Raw genomic sequence first — 16,516 nt, forward strand, 5'->3', positions numbered from 1 at the left:
TTGCCCTAGATGGCAGTAAGATTATATTTTAAGTCACTATTTTAGTAATAACAATTCATTTTGCAGCATTTCTTCAAGCCATTGTGAAAAACATAGATTTTAAATACCATATTGACCTTGTAGAAAGATTCTTTGCCTATTAAAAAGCTATTTCTTTTCACAAATCTTTGGTTTTTTACCAGTTAATAAAGTGTGGGCAGCTGATATTATGATTGTGGTTTATGCACATACGTATAGGATTTCTAAAGCTACCTTTTCCAGATTTTAAATTAGAGTTTTAAAGTCTAATTTATATTAGTGTCAAAGTTAGCAGCATTTAAATACACCAAAACAGAATTCTCACTCAAAGTGAACTCTATGTATTTTTTTACATACTACCAATACATAATAAATATATCTTTTGTCAACTCTTAAAAATGAATAATTGAGGATGTAGAGCTATTGTGTCTTTCACAGTGTCTGGGTATGCTTTTATTTTACTTTTTTTTTTTTTAATTTCAAATATGAGAATAAAAAGAGTGGGGGTAGTGAGTTACTTCTGCTTTCGACAGCGAGTCCCTCAGTATGCACACATTTACATCTCTTCTGGCTCTTCCAAGCCTAGAGAAACACTAAGTTCCTCCAAACTTTGACTTGCTCTAGGGCTATTCAGAATGTCAAGCAGTTCTAATAGGCAGTCAGCTAGCTGCAGCAGCTGAGCAGAAATTGAATAGCACATATATTCCCTATTTTCAGTGCTCCATAAAAGGGTTGAATAAAGGAAGCCAAAAGGCAAAAGAAATTGGATATAATGAGATTAGCTAGGAGAAGAAAATTTCTATTTATTTTTATAATTATTTAACTTTATAAATAGAGAAATTTTTAAAATTATTTTATTATTAGTTTGGGAGAAAATATAAATATGTAGTCAGTAATTTACAGGCAAATTGTAGAGGCTTTTAGTACATGAAGTGTTAAGTAGGTTTTTTTTCCTTACCCTTTTGCATTTCCACTTTTTTTCACATTCATGTGTACACTTTTTTAATTTCTTTTTTTTAAAAGAGGCCTCTAAATTTGCTGTTCAGAAATATAGTCCCTCTGTGATGACTAAAGTCATGTGTAAACTTTAAACCATTCCTATGAATATCCACTTTTTTTGTTCTGTTTTTTGGGGTTTTATTGGTCTTGTAGTTTCTACTCATTGCCAAAGTTACTAAGGTAAAATTTTCCTCCACTCCTACCAATGAAGTTGTGTCATACATCTGTAAAACAGATTCTTTTTAAATTTTTATTTCATTTTCTTTTTTAATACATTATACCCCCTTTACTTATTTCTCTGACCCCTCATCCTCTACTTCTGGCAACTGCCAATCTGTTCTCTCTAACTGATCTATGATCTTGGTTTTTTTGGTTAATTTTTGTTTTTGTTTTTAAGACCCCACACATAAGAGAGATTATATGGTATTGTCTTTCTCTGTCTGATTTATTTCATTTAGCATAATACCCTGGAAGACATTTGCTGCAAATGTCAAGATTTTGCTCTTTTTCATGGCTTAATAATACTCCATGGTATATATGCATAGATATGTATATGTAAACACATTTTCTTTATTCATTCATCCCTTGATGGACACTTGTGTTGTTTCCTTGTAAATAGTGCTGCAGTGAACATGGGGGTGCATATATCTTTTCAGTTAGTGTTTTTATTTTCTGCAGATAAATACCCCAAAGTGGAATTGCTGAATCATATGGTAGTTCTGTTTTTAATTGAGGAACCTTAATACTGTTTTCCATAGTGGCTGCGCCAATTTATATTCCCAACAGTGCACAAGGGATCCCTTTTCTCCACATCCTCACCAACACTTATTATTTCTTGTCTTTTTGATGACAGCCATTTTGAGAGGTGTGAGGCAATATCTTGTACTTTTGGTTTGCATTTCCCTGATGATTACTGACGTTGAACATCTTTTCATGTACCTGTTGACCATCTGTATGTCTTCTTTGGGGAAATGTCTATTTGGATCTTGTGCCCATTTTTTAATCAGCTTGTTTGGGTTTTTTTGCTATTGAGTTGTAGGAGTTCTTTATATATTTTGGATATTAACTACTTATCAGATATATGATTTGCAAATATTTTCTTCCATTCAGTAGGTTACCTGTTCATTTTGTTGATGGTTTCCTTTGCTGTGCAGAAGCTTTTTAGTATGATGTAGTCCCACTTATTTATTTTTGCTTTTGTTGCCTTTGCTTTTGGTGTCAGATTCAAAAAAATCATGGCCTAGACCTGTGTCAAGGAGCTTACCACCTTTTTTTTTTTCAGGAGTTTTATGGTTTCAGGTCTTACTTTCAGGTCTTTAATCCATTTTGAGTTAATTTTTGTATATGGTGTAAGACAGTGGTTGTGTTTCACTCTTTTGCATATGACTGTCCAGTTTCCCCAACACCATTAAATGAAGAGATAGTTCTTTCCCCATTGTATATTCTTGACTCCTTTGTTATAAGTTAATTGACCAGATATGTGAGCATTTATTTCTGCGCTCTCTATTCTGTTCCATTCATCTATGTGTCTGTTTTAGTACAAATATCATATCATTTTAATTATTTTAACTTTGTAATATAGTTTGAAATCAGAGAGCGTGATGCCTCCAGCTTTGTTCTTTTTTCTCAAGATTACTTTGGCTATTTGGAGTTTTTTTGTGGTTTCATACAAATTTTAGGATTATTTGTTTTATTTCTTCAAAAAAATGCCATTGGAACTTTGATCGGGATTGCACTGAATCTGTAGATTGCTTTCAGTAGTATGGCCATTTTAACAATATTGATTTTTCCAATCCATGAGCGCTGAGTATCTTTCATTTGTGTCTTCTTCAATTTCTTTATGCTTTTCTTAGTCTTTTAAAGTTGTATTAGTATGCAGGGTAAGTGCAAATTGAATAGTGGTATAAAATGAAAAGATGTATGAAAGAGAATGTTCACTCAGAAAAAGAGAAGTTTATAAAGGAATAAGATGTCAGGTTCAAAATGAAGGGTGTATGAAAACAGGTATATGACTACTAGACCTAAAAAAAATTAAAGCAGAGGGATAAATATTTATTGGTGTTTTCTCTTATTGTTGTATGGGATATTTGCATTCATATGCATCAGGTATTTTCTGGAGAAATTTCTCAATCTAGACACTTTTAGAACAACGTATGGACTAACTGCAATGTGGCCACTCAGTTGTATCTGATTGCTACCTAACAGGCAGCAAAGTCACAATTTATCTGGGAAGTTTTTGGATGATCCTGCCTATAAGTGCCTGGCCAGTTTGTGGACAGTGATGCCAAACACTGTGTTTTTAGTCTAACTAGATGGAAAGGAAAATGTCATCATCTCACTCTTGTGCCTGGCGGGGAAAATGATAACATAGTGCTAGACATATAAAGAGATTTTTTTAAATGATTAAAAGACCACATCTTTCTTCCAGCCTACTTAACACTGAAACAAAAGTGGTAAAATAAGGGGACTGGTTATTGTAAACAATCAGAAGATCAGACAGAATTTAAAACCTAAACTTTGGATTCTACCAAAGATTAATTTGCATATATTTTTTTTAATATAGTTTTGAGGTTTTAAATTAAATGGCCACAAGAGTGTACTTCAGATTTCACATTAAATATATTGAACTGGAATCCCAATTTGGGTTTGCCATCTGTGTGCCATGCTGATTATTTTTACACAACTAAGATTTTAATCTCAAAAATGAAAATTTATAAAAACACCCATATTGGGCTTTTTGTATTACTTATTTTTCTTCACTTTTTCCCTACTGATTTCTATTTTTCATGAGCACTAACAATCCCTAGTGAGTTAGTGGAGGCACCAACAAGGCCTCAACCTTGACCTTGACTTTAATCTCTTTGTCAAATCAATGTATTAAAGTTTTGCTGTGTATTGGTTTGTTTACTGTGTAGACTTTGCCATGGCCATGACTTTCATAGGGTAATTATTTTGATTAAGTTAGATGATTAAAGTTAGTCTTGCATGAGAAAAGTATACACTTGGGAAGCAGTGATGGATGGATTCCAGTCTTCAGAGTGTTTAGTTCTGCCAGCATTTTCCAGTTGAATGGAAATTCACTTCCCAGTTTGGTTTCGGTGACACTGGATGGATTGTCAGACCTGAGCAGTTCCTAGAGAAAGACAAAAAGAGATCAAGAAGGATAGATGACAATGTGAATATCCACATGTGTTCTTGCAATTTTTCTCAGATATTTTTCTGCTTTGATGAACAACATCATTACTGAAATAATAAATGTTAATTAATATCTGCATCATTTTTGTAAGTGGTAGTTTAGTGTTACGATTAGACTAATTAGTATACAGCATAGCTTGGTGACATGACAAATCAGAGAGCAGAACATGTTGACTCTTATCCATTATGATGTATTAGCTAATTCACTTGCTCAATAATGACCGAAGAAAGATGGGGAATAGGGCAGTAACAACAGAAACAACTATAAAAGCATTGTGGCCACATTTTCAAGTTTTTATTTTTCTGCCATGTTCCTGAGTACTATGGATTGTGGACATTTTACTTCCCATTTCTCTTCCCATTGGTAAATCATAGCCCTAACAGAAACCTTTAAGAATAAGATCATGAGTAATAAAGAAAATGAGAATAAACGATGACTTCCAGATTTTCCTAGGTTTACACATGCTATGTCATGCTCAGTGTTAAATTTTTTCAAGATTATTCATGGTAAAGTTGACAGCTATCTGTGTCTTTGATTTATTTTTCAGAGCCTATGCGAACCCCAAAGACTTTAAAGATTGCCGAGATACAGGCAAGACGGATTGCTGTGGACTGGGAATCCCTGGGTTACAACATCACTCGTTGCCACACTTTTAATGTCACTATCTGCTACCATTACTTCCGTGGTCACAATGAGAGCAAGGCAGACTGTTTGGACATGGACCCCAAAGCCCCTCAGCATGTTGTGAACCATCTGCCACCTTATACAAACGTCAGCCTCAAGATGATCCTAACCAATCCAGAAGGCAGGAAGGAGAGTGAAGAGACGATTATTCAAACTGATGAGGATGGTATGCTCATACTTCCTTACTTTTAAAGGGGGGAATTATATGACAAGAATTATGTACTTGCTTACAGTTTTGCCTAGAGTCCCCAAAATTGAATTGGATTCCGAAATCTGCTAAATACTTTTAACAGGGTTAACTTTGGAAAGGATTTGCCTTTAACAAAAACCTTAATATTCTTCAGGGTAGCATCAAATACTAAATGAACGATTCCTTTATTGTTTTCCATTTTTATACAATATTAGAAAAGTAGCAACTACACTAAAAGTCTAACTAAAGTTTTTATCAAATGTTCAAAAATAATTTTCACCATTTGTGGCACTACATCGATTACCTATTGGTGAAATGCACTTAGTTAAAATTTTAGTTTTTTGCATTTTACAGATCAGTAGTAATAGCTTTCATTTCCTTTAGATTTGAAAGCAACATTGTTTACCTATTCTGTTCATTTTTAGATAGTTTTATGTAATTATAAAAATAAAAGAAGGTCAAAATTTATGTGTTTAAGTCTAAATAAAGGTCCTTATCAGATATTGGCAAGCTATCGTCTTTTATCCATCTTTTTACCACCCAAGTAATTGAATTATAACTTGCCCAATTTCTATGTGTGTATTACTTCTAAATTATTGAATAATAGGAAGAAACAGTTATATTAATATTATAAATTACACACACATACTATAGTATGTCATTAATGTGAATTTGAATACATATTCTGATTTAAAAAAAATGTATCCGAGACAAAAATGATTAATAATAACACTGTATTCTTCCAATGTAAGACATTTCATTTGCAATATTTCCTTTTATGAATGAAAGCATGCAGGGGGAAAAAGTGTGCTATATAGTGAATTGAGGCAAAACCGAACTGGGAGTCAGGAATCATGAGTTTTCAGTCCTGGCTCTAATAACTCTGTAACCTTAGCAAATCCTTTCACCCCTCTAGTTCTCTATTTCTCAACTCTATATGAAAAGGTTAAATTAGATGATCTCTAAGGTTCCATCTACAATTTTTTTTTGTTTGTTTGTTTTTTTTGTGGTATGCGGGCCTCTCACTGTTGTGGCCTCTCCCGTTGTGGAGCACAGGCTCCAGACGCGCAGGCTCAGTGGCCATGGCTCACGGGCCCAGCCGGTCCGCGGCATGTGGGATCTTCCCGGACCGGGGCACGAACCCGTGTCCCCTGCATCGGCAGGCGGACTCTCAACCACTGCGCCACCAGGGAAGCCCCCATCTACATTTTTATTTGGGTTTCAGAAAACAGGATGTATTTGATACCTGAGTGTTCCCAATTTCCCTCGAGTTCTGAACTTTAGGCTCAGATGTATATTTTGATGCCTACCAAGTATGAGATTGCCATAAAATGGGTCAATATTCCATAGTATCTAGAAATTCTCCTTATTACTTCAAGCTTTCTCACTCTGAGAAATGGAAATGATCTTGGATTGTTCTGTTTTTTTGTTGTAATAAAGGGAAGTGAAAGCCTTTTAACCTCATTTAGCTCAGATTTTCAAGGAAACAATATTGTCCTAAAATTATGCATATTCATAAAATTTCAAAGAATAAACCTAAGACTTATTCATGATAAATGTATTTTTGTCATCTTTGAGACAATAAAACACAGTCATCTCAGCTATCATGTTTGAACTTGCACTTAATCAAAACATTAACAACATTTTAAAGAACAAACCCTGCTTTTATACATAAACACACAAACACTCGTATTACCCCCCTGCCCCCCACACATACACAACACATGCTTATGAAAGAAACAGTGGTTGAGTGTAGTTGTTTCATAGGTAGAGTATCAAAATGGGAAGTCTAAGCATGGATTCAAAAGCTCTGAAAAATCTCTATCTCATTTTATAAAGTGGGATAAATATTATGTCTATATTATACTAGACATTTTTAAGTATAGTTGATTTATAAATTGTGTTAGTTTCAGGTGCACAGCAAAGTGATTCAGTTATTTTTTTTCAGATTATATTCCATTATAGTTTGTTTCAAGATCTTGAATTTAATTCCCTGTGCTATACAGTAAATACTTGTGGCTTATCTATTTTATGTATAGTAGTTCATATCCATTAATCCCATAGTCCTACTTTATCCCTCCCTCCCTCCATCTCCCCTTTGGTAACCATGAGTTTGTTTTCTGTGTCTGTAAGTCTGTTTCTGTTTTGTATATAGATTCATTTGCACTGTTTTTAGGTTTCACATGTAAGTGATACCATATAGTATGTGTCTGTCTGACTTAGATCAGTAAGTGTAGGATTCTCTAGATCCATCCATGTTGCTGCAAATGGCAACATTTCATTCTTTTTTATGACTGAGTAATATTTCATTGTGTATATATATACCACATCTTCTTAAGCCAATTGTATGTTTATGGGTACTTGGGTTGTTTCCATGTCTTGACTATTGTAAATAGTGCTGCTATGAGCATCGGAGTGCATGTATCGTTTTGAATTATTAGAGTTTTTTTCTTTTCTGGATATATACCCAGAAGTGGGATTGTTGGATCATATGGTAGCTCTATTTTTAGTTTTTTAAGGAACCTCCATACTGTTCTCCATAGTGGCTGCCCCAGTTTACATTCCAGCCAACGGTGTGCAGATATTCCCTTTTCTCCACACCCTCTCCAGCATTTATTATTTGCAGACTTTTTGGTGATGGCCATTCTGACCAGTGTGAGGTGATACGTCATTGTGGGTTTGATTTGCATTTCTCTAAATTAGGTTATTGACCATCTTTTCCTGTGCCTGTTGCCCATATGTATGTCTTCTTTGGAAAAATGTCTATTTAGATTGTCTGCCCATTTTTTGATTGGGTTGTTTGGGTTTTTTTGACATTCAGTTGTACAAGCAGTTTGTATATTTGGGTATTAACCCCTTGTCGGTCGCATTGTTTGCATATATTTTCTCCCATTCTGCAGGTTGTCTTTTAGTTTTGTTGATGGTTTCCTTTGCTGTACAAAAGTTTGATTAGGTCCCATTTGTTCATTGTACACTATACATTTTATAATCCATGGTTTTAGTAATAAGAATGTACTCACATTTTATTGCCTGCACTTAAAATTGAAAAAAAAAAGATTTCTTTTTTTTATCTTTATTGGAGTATAATTGCTTTACAATGGTGTGTTAGTTTCTGCTGTATAACAAAGTGAATCAGCTATACATATACATATATCCCCATATACCCTCCCTCTTGCATCTCCCTCCCACCCTCCCTATCCCACCCCTCTAGGTGGTCACAAAGCACCAAGCTGATCTCCCTGTGCTATGCGGCTGCTTCCCACTAGCTATCTGTTTTACATTTGGTAGTGTATATACGTCCATGCCAACTCTCACTTCGTCCCAGCTTACACTTCCCACTCCCCGTGTCCTCAAGTCCATTCTCTACATCTGCATCTTTATTCCTGTCCTGCCCCTAGGTTCTTCAAAACCTTTTTTTTTTTTTAGATTCCGTATATATGAAAAAACATGATTTCTTAATTGGTAATGTTAGTCTCAGTTATGTGAGTTTTGTGGTTCTTCAGTCAGTCATTCTCTAACAATATAATTCATTTTGATGGTATTCTTTGGTATGAGTTTTTAGTCTGCTTTTCTTTCCACAAACCAAAGAATGCAGTCAGGCTTATATAATCTTTTTTCATATTGCATTAAATTTTTTAATGTATTTTTGGGTACACATATGACTAGATTACTAATCAGGAAGTGAATTGCTATGGAAATTTAAATTATGTCTTAAAATTTATCAAACTCATGACTGTGTTATTTATTTCATCTAGAAATAGTTTTGTAAAAGTAAAATGGCATTAACTATTCGGTCTAATTTCAATAATATTTCTTACTTTTGTTTTATTTTAACCTCTGTTTTGAAGAATTTTTTTATTGTTTGTAATGATATTGAGGTGCATGTTATTATTTCATGATAGTACAGTCACAAAGTAATTCCTTCTACCGTAAGGGTTTTTAAATTTTTTGCTTTATATATAAGACTAAATGATTGAAGTACAAGCTTTCTATGAAGTATTTGCAAATAATTCAGGCTCCAAATCTGCTCATTATAAACTCCGCTTCTACATAGAGTACTTGATGTGTCTCAATGTTCCTGAATTGGGGGGGTGACAGAATATCTAAGTCATAATCTATTGTTGGAAGATAGATGGATTATGATGATCTAATTAAGTCAGTCTTGCTAAGTTATTGCTGCCCCATATACATAGAAAAATAATAAATTATCAGCCATCTAATAAAAGAATATAATTTCATGAAAAGAACTCTGGGTACATCCATAAACCATGAGAGCAAAGCTAGAATGATTCCCCACCAGAACCTTAAGGTAGAATTTATATTTCATTTATTGCATGCATTTTTTAATGCACGGGTAGAATTTTGTGTAAGAGATTTTGTTTTCACTTTTTATTCTAGCATTCATAAAAATCAATATTGTGAAGTTAGCTCAGCAGAAAAGCCTGGTTTGGGGACATTTTTTGACTAATACAAAGCTATTTTTAAATGTACATTTATTATATTTTAAAGGCTGTAAAGCTTATTTAATATAATCTTGCCCCACCCACATTTCATTTTCCTCTCTTCCACTTTGAGAGTTATATTTTTAGGGACTTTTTTATGTGCAAAAAAAAAAAAATTAGCTGAAACAGCTCTCAAATAAATTATAAGTAGGGGAATAAAAGTCAGCATTCTGTCTTCATTAAAATTTGTTGATTTGGAAATGTGAGAGGACATTTCCTGCACTATGAAGACTGCCATGATGATGAACTTAGTAACTTCATGTTGTATTTGCACAAATCATATGTACATATAGACGTCTGTATAAAGAATTGTCTTCCTTCCATCATAGAAAATTATTGAATACAGGTTGTCTGTAGAAAATTATTGAACATAGTTTGTCTGTGCCCTCACTCCTTTCCTCCATATGTTTTATGTGTGTGTTTTGTAGTTCACCTAAGTGTAATTCTTTCTCTCATTCACTATGCTGGTCTCAGTGCAAGATCAGTAGTGTGGAAGTCTCTTGGCTATAATTTTCCCACAAACTTTTCCATAAGTATATGAAGTGAATCCTGTTGACAAAGTAGAACATGTATAAGAAGAGCAGAGAAATACACAAATTCCAGGAAGGCTACTTTCCATTTCTACCCTTCTCTCAATGTAGAATTTACAAACATTTAAAACTATCCTTGAGACTTCCCTGGCGGTCCAGTGGTTAAGACTCCGCACTTCCAATGCATAGGACACAGGTTTGATCCCTGGTTAGGGAACTAAGATCCTGCATGCCATACAATGCAGCCAAAAAATAAAATAGAATAGAATAAAATAATAGAATAAAATAAAATACTACCTATAGCTTTCAAATAATAAAATTTTAAAAAAACTATCCTTATTTGTGAACAATTTGAAACATATCCATGCCGTTTCATATTATTTTTTTGACCAAATCGTGTTTGGTGAACACAGGTAGTAATTATAATACCATCAAATAAACATTTACTCACTAGTTGAGGCTTTACTTCCTCCTCCCCGCAACAGCCACCCTCTATGAGAGGTGTGGAGAGGCAAATAACTACAATTGTAAGCTTATGTCATTTGAGTGGAATGGAAACAACAGGTATTCTCTTAGGAAACAAACCAAGGCCCATGGTAGCCTCAGCAGATGCCACAGATTACACACAGGGGCCATCAAGGCCCCTCTGCCTCGATAACTGCATAGCCTGTGCCAATACTGTGGACCTGGGGGTCGAGGGGAGTGGATGCCTTAGGTTAACTTTTCCCCAAGCCCTCAGCTGTTAGATGCATGAATATATCTTCTGGAGTTTAGTCCTGGCATCTTTTCTGTTTACTGTGGGTTTTTTCCTTTATGAATTAATTATTAATATGCCAAATTATGTTGGCTCTCCCAGAGGTCATAACATCATTCATCGTCTGCTTGTAGATTGAAATAAATCTTACTCTTTTGACATATCATTCAGAATTTCTTGATGCTGCTGGCCACATTGCAATGCATTTACTTTGATCCAGTGATTTTTAATTTATTTCAGTCCTCACAAAATTGCTGTGTACTCTGAAACTACATTTCTAGATAATGTCATGTGTAAAGTTCACTGAAACGTTAGATTATGGAAAAATATTAATTAAAAAACATATTTGCCCAATATTGGGTTGATATTTTCAAAAGAAAGCATATTTTTAAGCAAAGTAGGATAGATAGGTTATATTTTTAAGAATTATGAGAACAAGAAACTGGATATTTATGTAAATAAATAGCAACCGAATATTTAAATAAAATATATAAAAGGAAAATACACAATAGCAAAAGTATCTCGTATCTTGTATTTTGTCTATAGAAACTGACACATCATTCATTGCTGCCACTGGGTTATATGGCATTTGCAAATAAGGACTGGAATGGTTTCTCAAATCTTGTCATACCTGGGGACACTTCAAAACCAGTTATGTTGATAGTTGAGTTCTAAAGAAGTCCGGTGTTATAAAATGGTTTGATTCTTAGCTTTGAAAAAGGGAATTTCATTCGAAAGACTGAAGCAATGACTTTAAAACCTATTCATCTTAAGGAGTTTTTTAAAAATTGTAATAATCAATGCTCTTTTTTTAAGTTATAGAAATGTAATAAATATAGCTATAAAAGTCAGATTGACTGTTAATGAACATTTCAATTCAGTACTATATAGTTTGGCTATTGAGTCTAAGGAGTGTTAATTATTATTATAATTTATTATTGTATGAACATTGTTATGGAGACACTTTAGGGGCTTATAATAATCTTCAAAAAATCTTTCAGGGAAATCTTTCAGGGAAAGCTCTGTTCTTGAAACAAATTACAAATGAGATCTTCATGTCATTAGAGGTATATACAACAGAGAAAACTAGACTACACAATTTATTCAGCTCTCTAAGGTGATAGAATATTCTTCTGAATAAAAATAACTTTGCAGTTGTACATAATCTGCATTAGAAGCTTATAGATTGATTTACTTTGAATCCCCATGTATTCCCATGTATTAAAAACTTGCCATACAGCTTATTTTCTTTTTAAGGACATATTTTTATTTATTCTATCTACTTTTAACCTGTTTAGCTTATATGTTTACTTTTTCTGTTTCTGATATAAGGATCCTTATAACCAAAAATGTATTTATTTGTAGTGCCTGGCCCTGTACCAGTCAATTCTCTTCAAGGAACATCCTTTGAAAATAAGATCTTCTTGAACTGGAAGGAACCTTTGGATCCAAATGGAATCATCACTCAATATGAGGTACTGGGAGAATAAGGAAGTTTATTGAAATATGGATGGAAGGGGAGAGTAAAAGAAAATGTTAGCGAAAAATAATGGAAAAGAAATAAGTGAGAATTGGGAATTAAAATCAATGTTCGTTCTTCTCTGTTTTAATTTATAAATTCCTTGATTCCAAAATTAAGCATCAAAACAAATGTTGTATGGCACCTAGAGTTTTCAAATTCTTAAGTAAATGTTGTTGTTTTAGAGAAGTAGGATGGGCCTTGTCAAACAGACTTACTGGTGATTGTAAAGAATAAATTTTTATAAAATTAAGAAACTCATATTTCACACTATGATTTAGGAGAGGCCATTCAATGTCAGTTGTTTCAGAGTAGGGGAGAAACACCTGAAAAGCAAAATATATCATAAACCTGACTATTACAGAGCTTCATCTCAACTTTGAATATAAATCATTATCTTATTTTTAAATATGAGAACCTGAAAAGAAGAAAGGAAAGCATCATTTTAATTGCACAAATGTGTAGTTCTGTTCCTGGGAAATCAGTGTTGATTATAGCATAAAACACTTACTTTCTAGTGGCAACAGAGTACATCACAGGAATGGGGAGTTCTGTTTGCAGAGAGTTTATTACACTATTCTATTTCACTTCTAGTGATTGGTCTGTTCAAATTATCTATTTCTTCTTGATGCAGTTTTGGTGGGACTTTCTGGGTTTCATATGCATTATATATGTCCATAAGATTATATATAGATATATATTCATATTTAAGTATATTCATTTATCTTTTGATGGAAGAAAATAGATGTATATTGATCCAGTCAGATAACTCTAGGTTTATCTGTGGATGAATAGATAAATAAATAGAGAGACAGCCAGACAGACAATAGATACAGAATGACAGTGAAATAACCATATCAAAAAGAGAAGGAAAAGAAGTGAAAAAAATGTGATTCATTCCACACAGATGCCCTTGAATGCTATCTTACTCAAGGGGGTTTATTTAGAATGTATTATGACTTATATTGGATATGTAATAGGAAATATATTTCTTAAAACAGGTCAGTTACAGCAGCATAAGATCATTTGATCCTGCAGTTCCAGTGGCTGGACCTCCCCAGACTGTATCAAATTTATGGAACAGTACACACCATGTCTTCATGCATCTCCATCCTGGAACCACCTACCAGTTTTTCATAAGAGCCAGCACAGTCAAAGGCTTTGGGCCAGCCACAGCCATCAATGTGACCACCAATATCTCAGGTATGCAAATGAATACAGGGCAAACAGAATTGGTTTGTAATAGCATGTCCTAGAGAATCACATAAATACTGAGTGTAATTTACCTCATTTATTGAATCTTTAATATAATTAGTCATGATTGAAGGCACTTTAAAGTGCCTTCAATACAGATTTTACAGATTATTTGTTATATGTCCAAACCCCCCAAATCTCAAAATCTGTCATTTTTTAATTGACAAAGGTCTTTTTAAAGACTATATTATATCTTAATTAGAAATTTTTAAAAGTTCATTATGAAAGTTCATATTAAAAACCTATTATACGTTTGGGGAGTTGGTAATTATTATGGTATCTGATCTTTACTGTAAATGGATTTTATCAAAAGCATGGTAGAAGATCCTTGCAGTACTACATACTTTGTCTCTCTGTTCCATTTTTCCCTGACATTCTGATAATTTTATGACAAACAAATATGAACTTTTCTTTCTCTTAGAGATCTCACATAAATTCATCTAAATTTCAGAATGGTAATGTGCAGGAGAATTTTAGGTTGATTAACAAATACAATTAAATTTCACATTATGTTATGTTCACAATTTCATAGTTTGCTAGGAATTAACTTTGTAATATGCCCTATATCTACCCCAGTGTATGTGTATTAATATTTTATCTTATTTATTTAAGATTACTAAAACGGATATATGTTACTTATGTAAATGAAAAGTTAAATTTGAAAAATAAATGTTTTAAAGGGTCAACCACTTAACATATTAAAATACTAATTTTGAATTTGTAAATTCTTTTTGTTCCTTCATGTTCATTTTTATTATAGTTCTACATAGCATATATTGGTGGTATATCATAATACATCATTAAAAAATCTCTACTATTCTTCTGAAATTATATAATTTGAATCAGAAAGAAACCACATACTCTAATTTCTTTAAGTCTAAAATTTTATTTGGAAATTTTGAATATAATATAAAACTTTAAAAATTTATGTCATGGAAAAAATTATTCCAATATGAGTTATGGTTCCTTTTGCATAGCATTTGATATATCTTAATAGTCTAATAAAAAAGAATTTTAAAATAGTATTCATTATGTTAGAAAATAGCAAGGTATTAAAATTGCCAATTCTTTTCTTGATGGAACAATTCTAAATCATCAATTTAAATATTTATTGAAATTATTTTACTAGAAAATATGACTTAGTGATATGATGATATAATAAAACATATTTCCTACCCTTTAGAATTAGCAATAGTGCTATAAATAAGATCCTTCAACAGAGATATGTACAAAATTTACATAAACTTTATAAAACTGAGAACACTGAACAAATGAACATTATTGAGAGCCAAAATTTATTGTGATTCAGACACAGTTTTTTTTTTATTGAGTAAAAAAACTTATAAGGACCAGAACACCCACCTAGCATTTTCTTTGAGTTATTTAACTGCAGTTTCACTTGAAGCAACCTATGTACATGGATACTTGATTTGAACTTTAAAACTTCATTGCAATCACTGTATCTTGGGAACACATAGTAATCAAGCTAAGGCTAATGAAATTTATGGTTAGTGTGGTTCTCAGGCTCACTTGAACTTTTAAGGTAATTTATTGTTATTTATCCCTTGAGTCCAGTAATTCTATCTTTCAGCATTTTAAAAGCAACTTAAATTAAAGTGAAATCAAGTTATTGAAGGCATGATGCTTGGCAGTATTGTTTATATGTATGTGTGTGTGTGCGTGTATGTATAATACACATATGATATATTATACACCCATATAAAATAATACTCATATACATATTATGCCTATATAGTATCTGTTGATTCTACTTGTAAATAAGTCTCAGATAATTTGCCTTTTTCTAAACTGTTTCTTTCTTTCCATCTGGATCATATTTTAAGCAGATCATTGACATATCTTTCAAAGCAGCATCCTTGCCTTTAGACTTGCCTTGCTCCAGTGTTTTTTTCTATTCATCTTTGTACAACATATATTTCTTCCTTAATTTTTTTCAAAATCAAGTATATTATATCCAATATGATAAAGCCCAATCATCCTTGCATGATTAGCATTTATGACCCTTCATTTTATGGCCCCTCCCATCCTCCACTCCTACCCATGAATCCAAAGTTCCAGGCATAGCAAACTAATTGTAGCTGTTAGAACACTCTGTGTCCTTTCACGTGATGATATCTTCAGATATTCTGTTTCCTCTCTCTGGAATATTATTCCATGCATTCTCTTTCTGATGAGTTTTTATTCTTTTTTTTTTTTTTTTTTTTTTTTGCTGTACGCGGGCCTCTCACTGCTGTGGCCTCTCCCGTTGCGGAGCACAGGCTCCGGACGCGCCGGCTCAGCGGCCATGGCTCATGGACCCAGCCGCTCCGCGGCATGTGGGATCCTCCCAGGCCGGGGCATGAACCCGTGTCCCCTGCATCGGCAGGCGGACTCTCAACCACTGCGCCACCAGGGAAGCCCCTACTCTTCTCTTAAAATTCAGCTCAAGCACTGCCTAAACAGTGAAAGTCTTCTGTTTCATCTTCCCGGTCCCCAACACTAGTTTAGACAGCTGTGGTCCCCCAGCATCCAGATCACCTGGAAATATCCTGGAAATGTACATTATCAGGCCTCTCCCCAGACCTACTGAATCAGAAACTGTAGGGGAGAGGGGCAGCGATCTGTGTTTTAAGAAACCCTCCAGGTGCTTCTGATCTCCCTAGTTTGAGAACCACTGTGTTGGCTAATTAACTGTCCCCTCTTTTGGTGGCCTAAATTTTGCTATAATTTTTTTGCTTTTTATAAGACTCTCACTCTTGATAAATGTGAATCCCTACTTTTAATTCTATAAATGTCAAAAACCACACTTCATTTGCTTTTATATTTATAGCATGTCTCGTAAAATTTGACACATAATAAATATTCAGTAA

The 16,516-nt window shown here is 33.5% G+C and overlaps 1 protein-coding gene across 8 annotated transcripts in view; it reads left to right on the forward strand.

Annotated features, from left to right (window-relative positions):
• The window catches only part of PTPRK (protein tyrosine phosphatase receptor type K), a 566,839-nt gene that overhangs the window by 444,290 nt on the left and 106,033 nt on the right, over window positions 1-16,516 (forward strand). For all 8 annotated transcript variants that reach the window (XM_049695646.1, XM_049695648.1, XM_049695650.1 and 5 more), the window contains exons 8-10: window positions 4,761-5,063; window positions 12,239-12,348; window positions 13,394-13,595. In XM_049695646.1, coding sequence (XP_049551603.1) covers window positions 4,761-5,063; window positions 12,239-12,348; window positions 13,394-13,595 — 615 coding nt within the window. The remainder of the gene's footprint in view (window positions 1-4,760; window positions 5,064-12,238; window positions 12,349-13,393; window positions 13,596-16,516) is intronic.

This window comes from Orcinus orca, chromosome 12 (genome assembly GCF_937001465.1).
Source record: "Orcinus orca chromosome 12, mOrcOrc1.1, whole genome shotgun sequence".
NCBI classification, from domain to species: Eukaryota; Metazoa; Chordata; class Mammalia; order Artiodactyla; family Delphinidae; genus Orcinus; species Orcinus orca.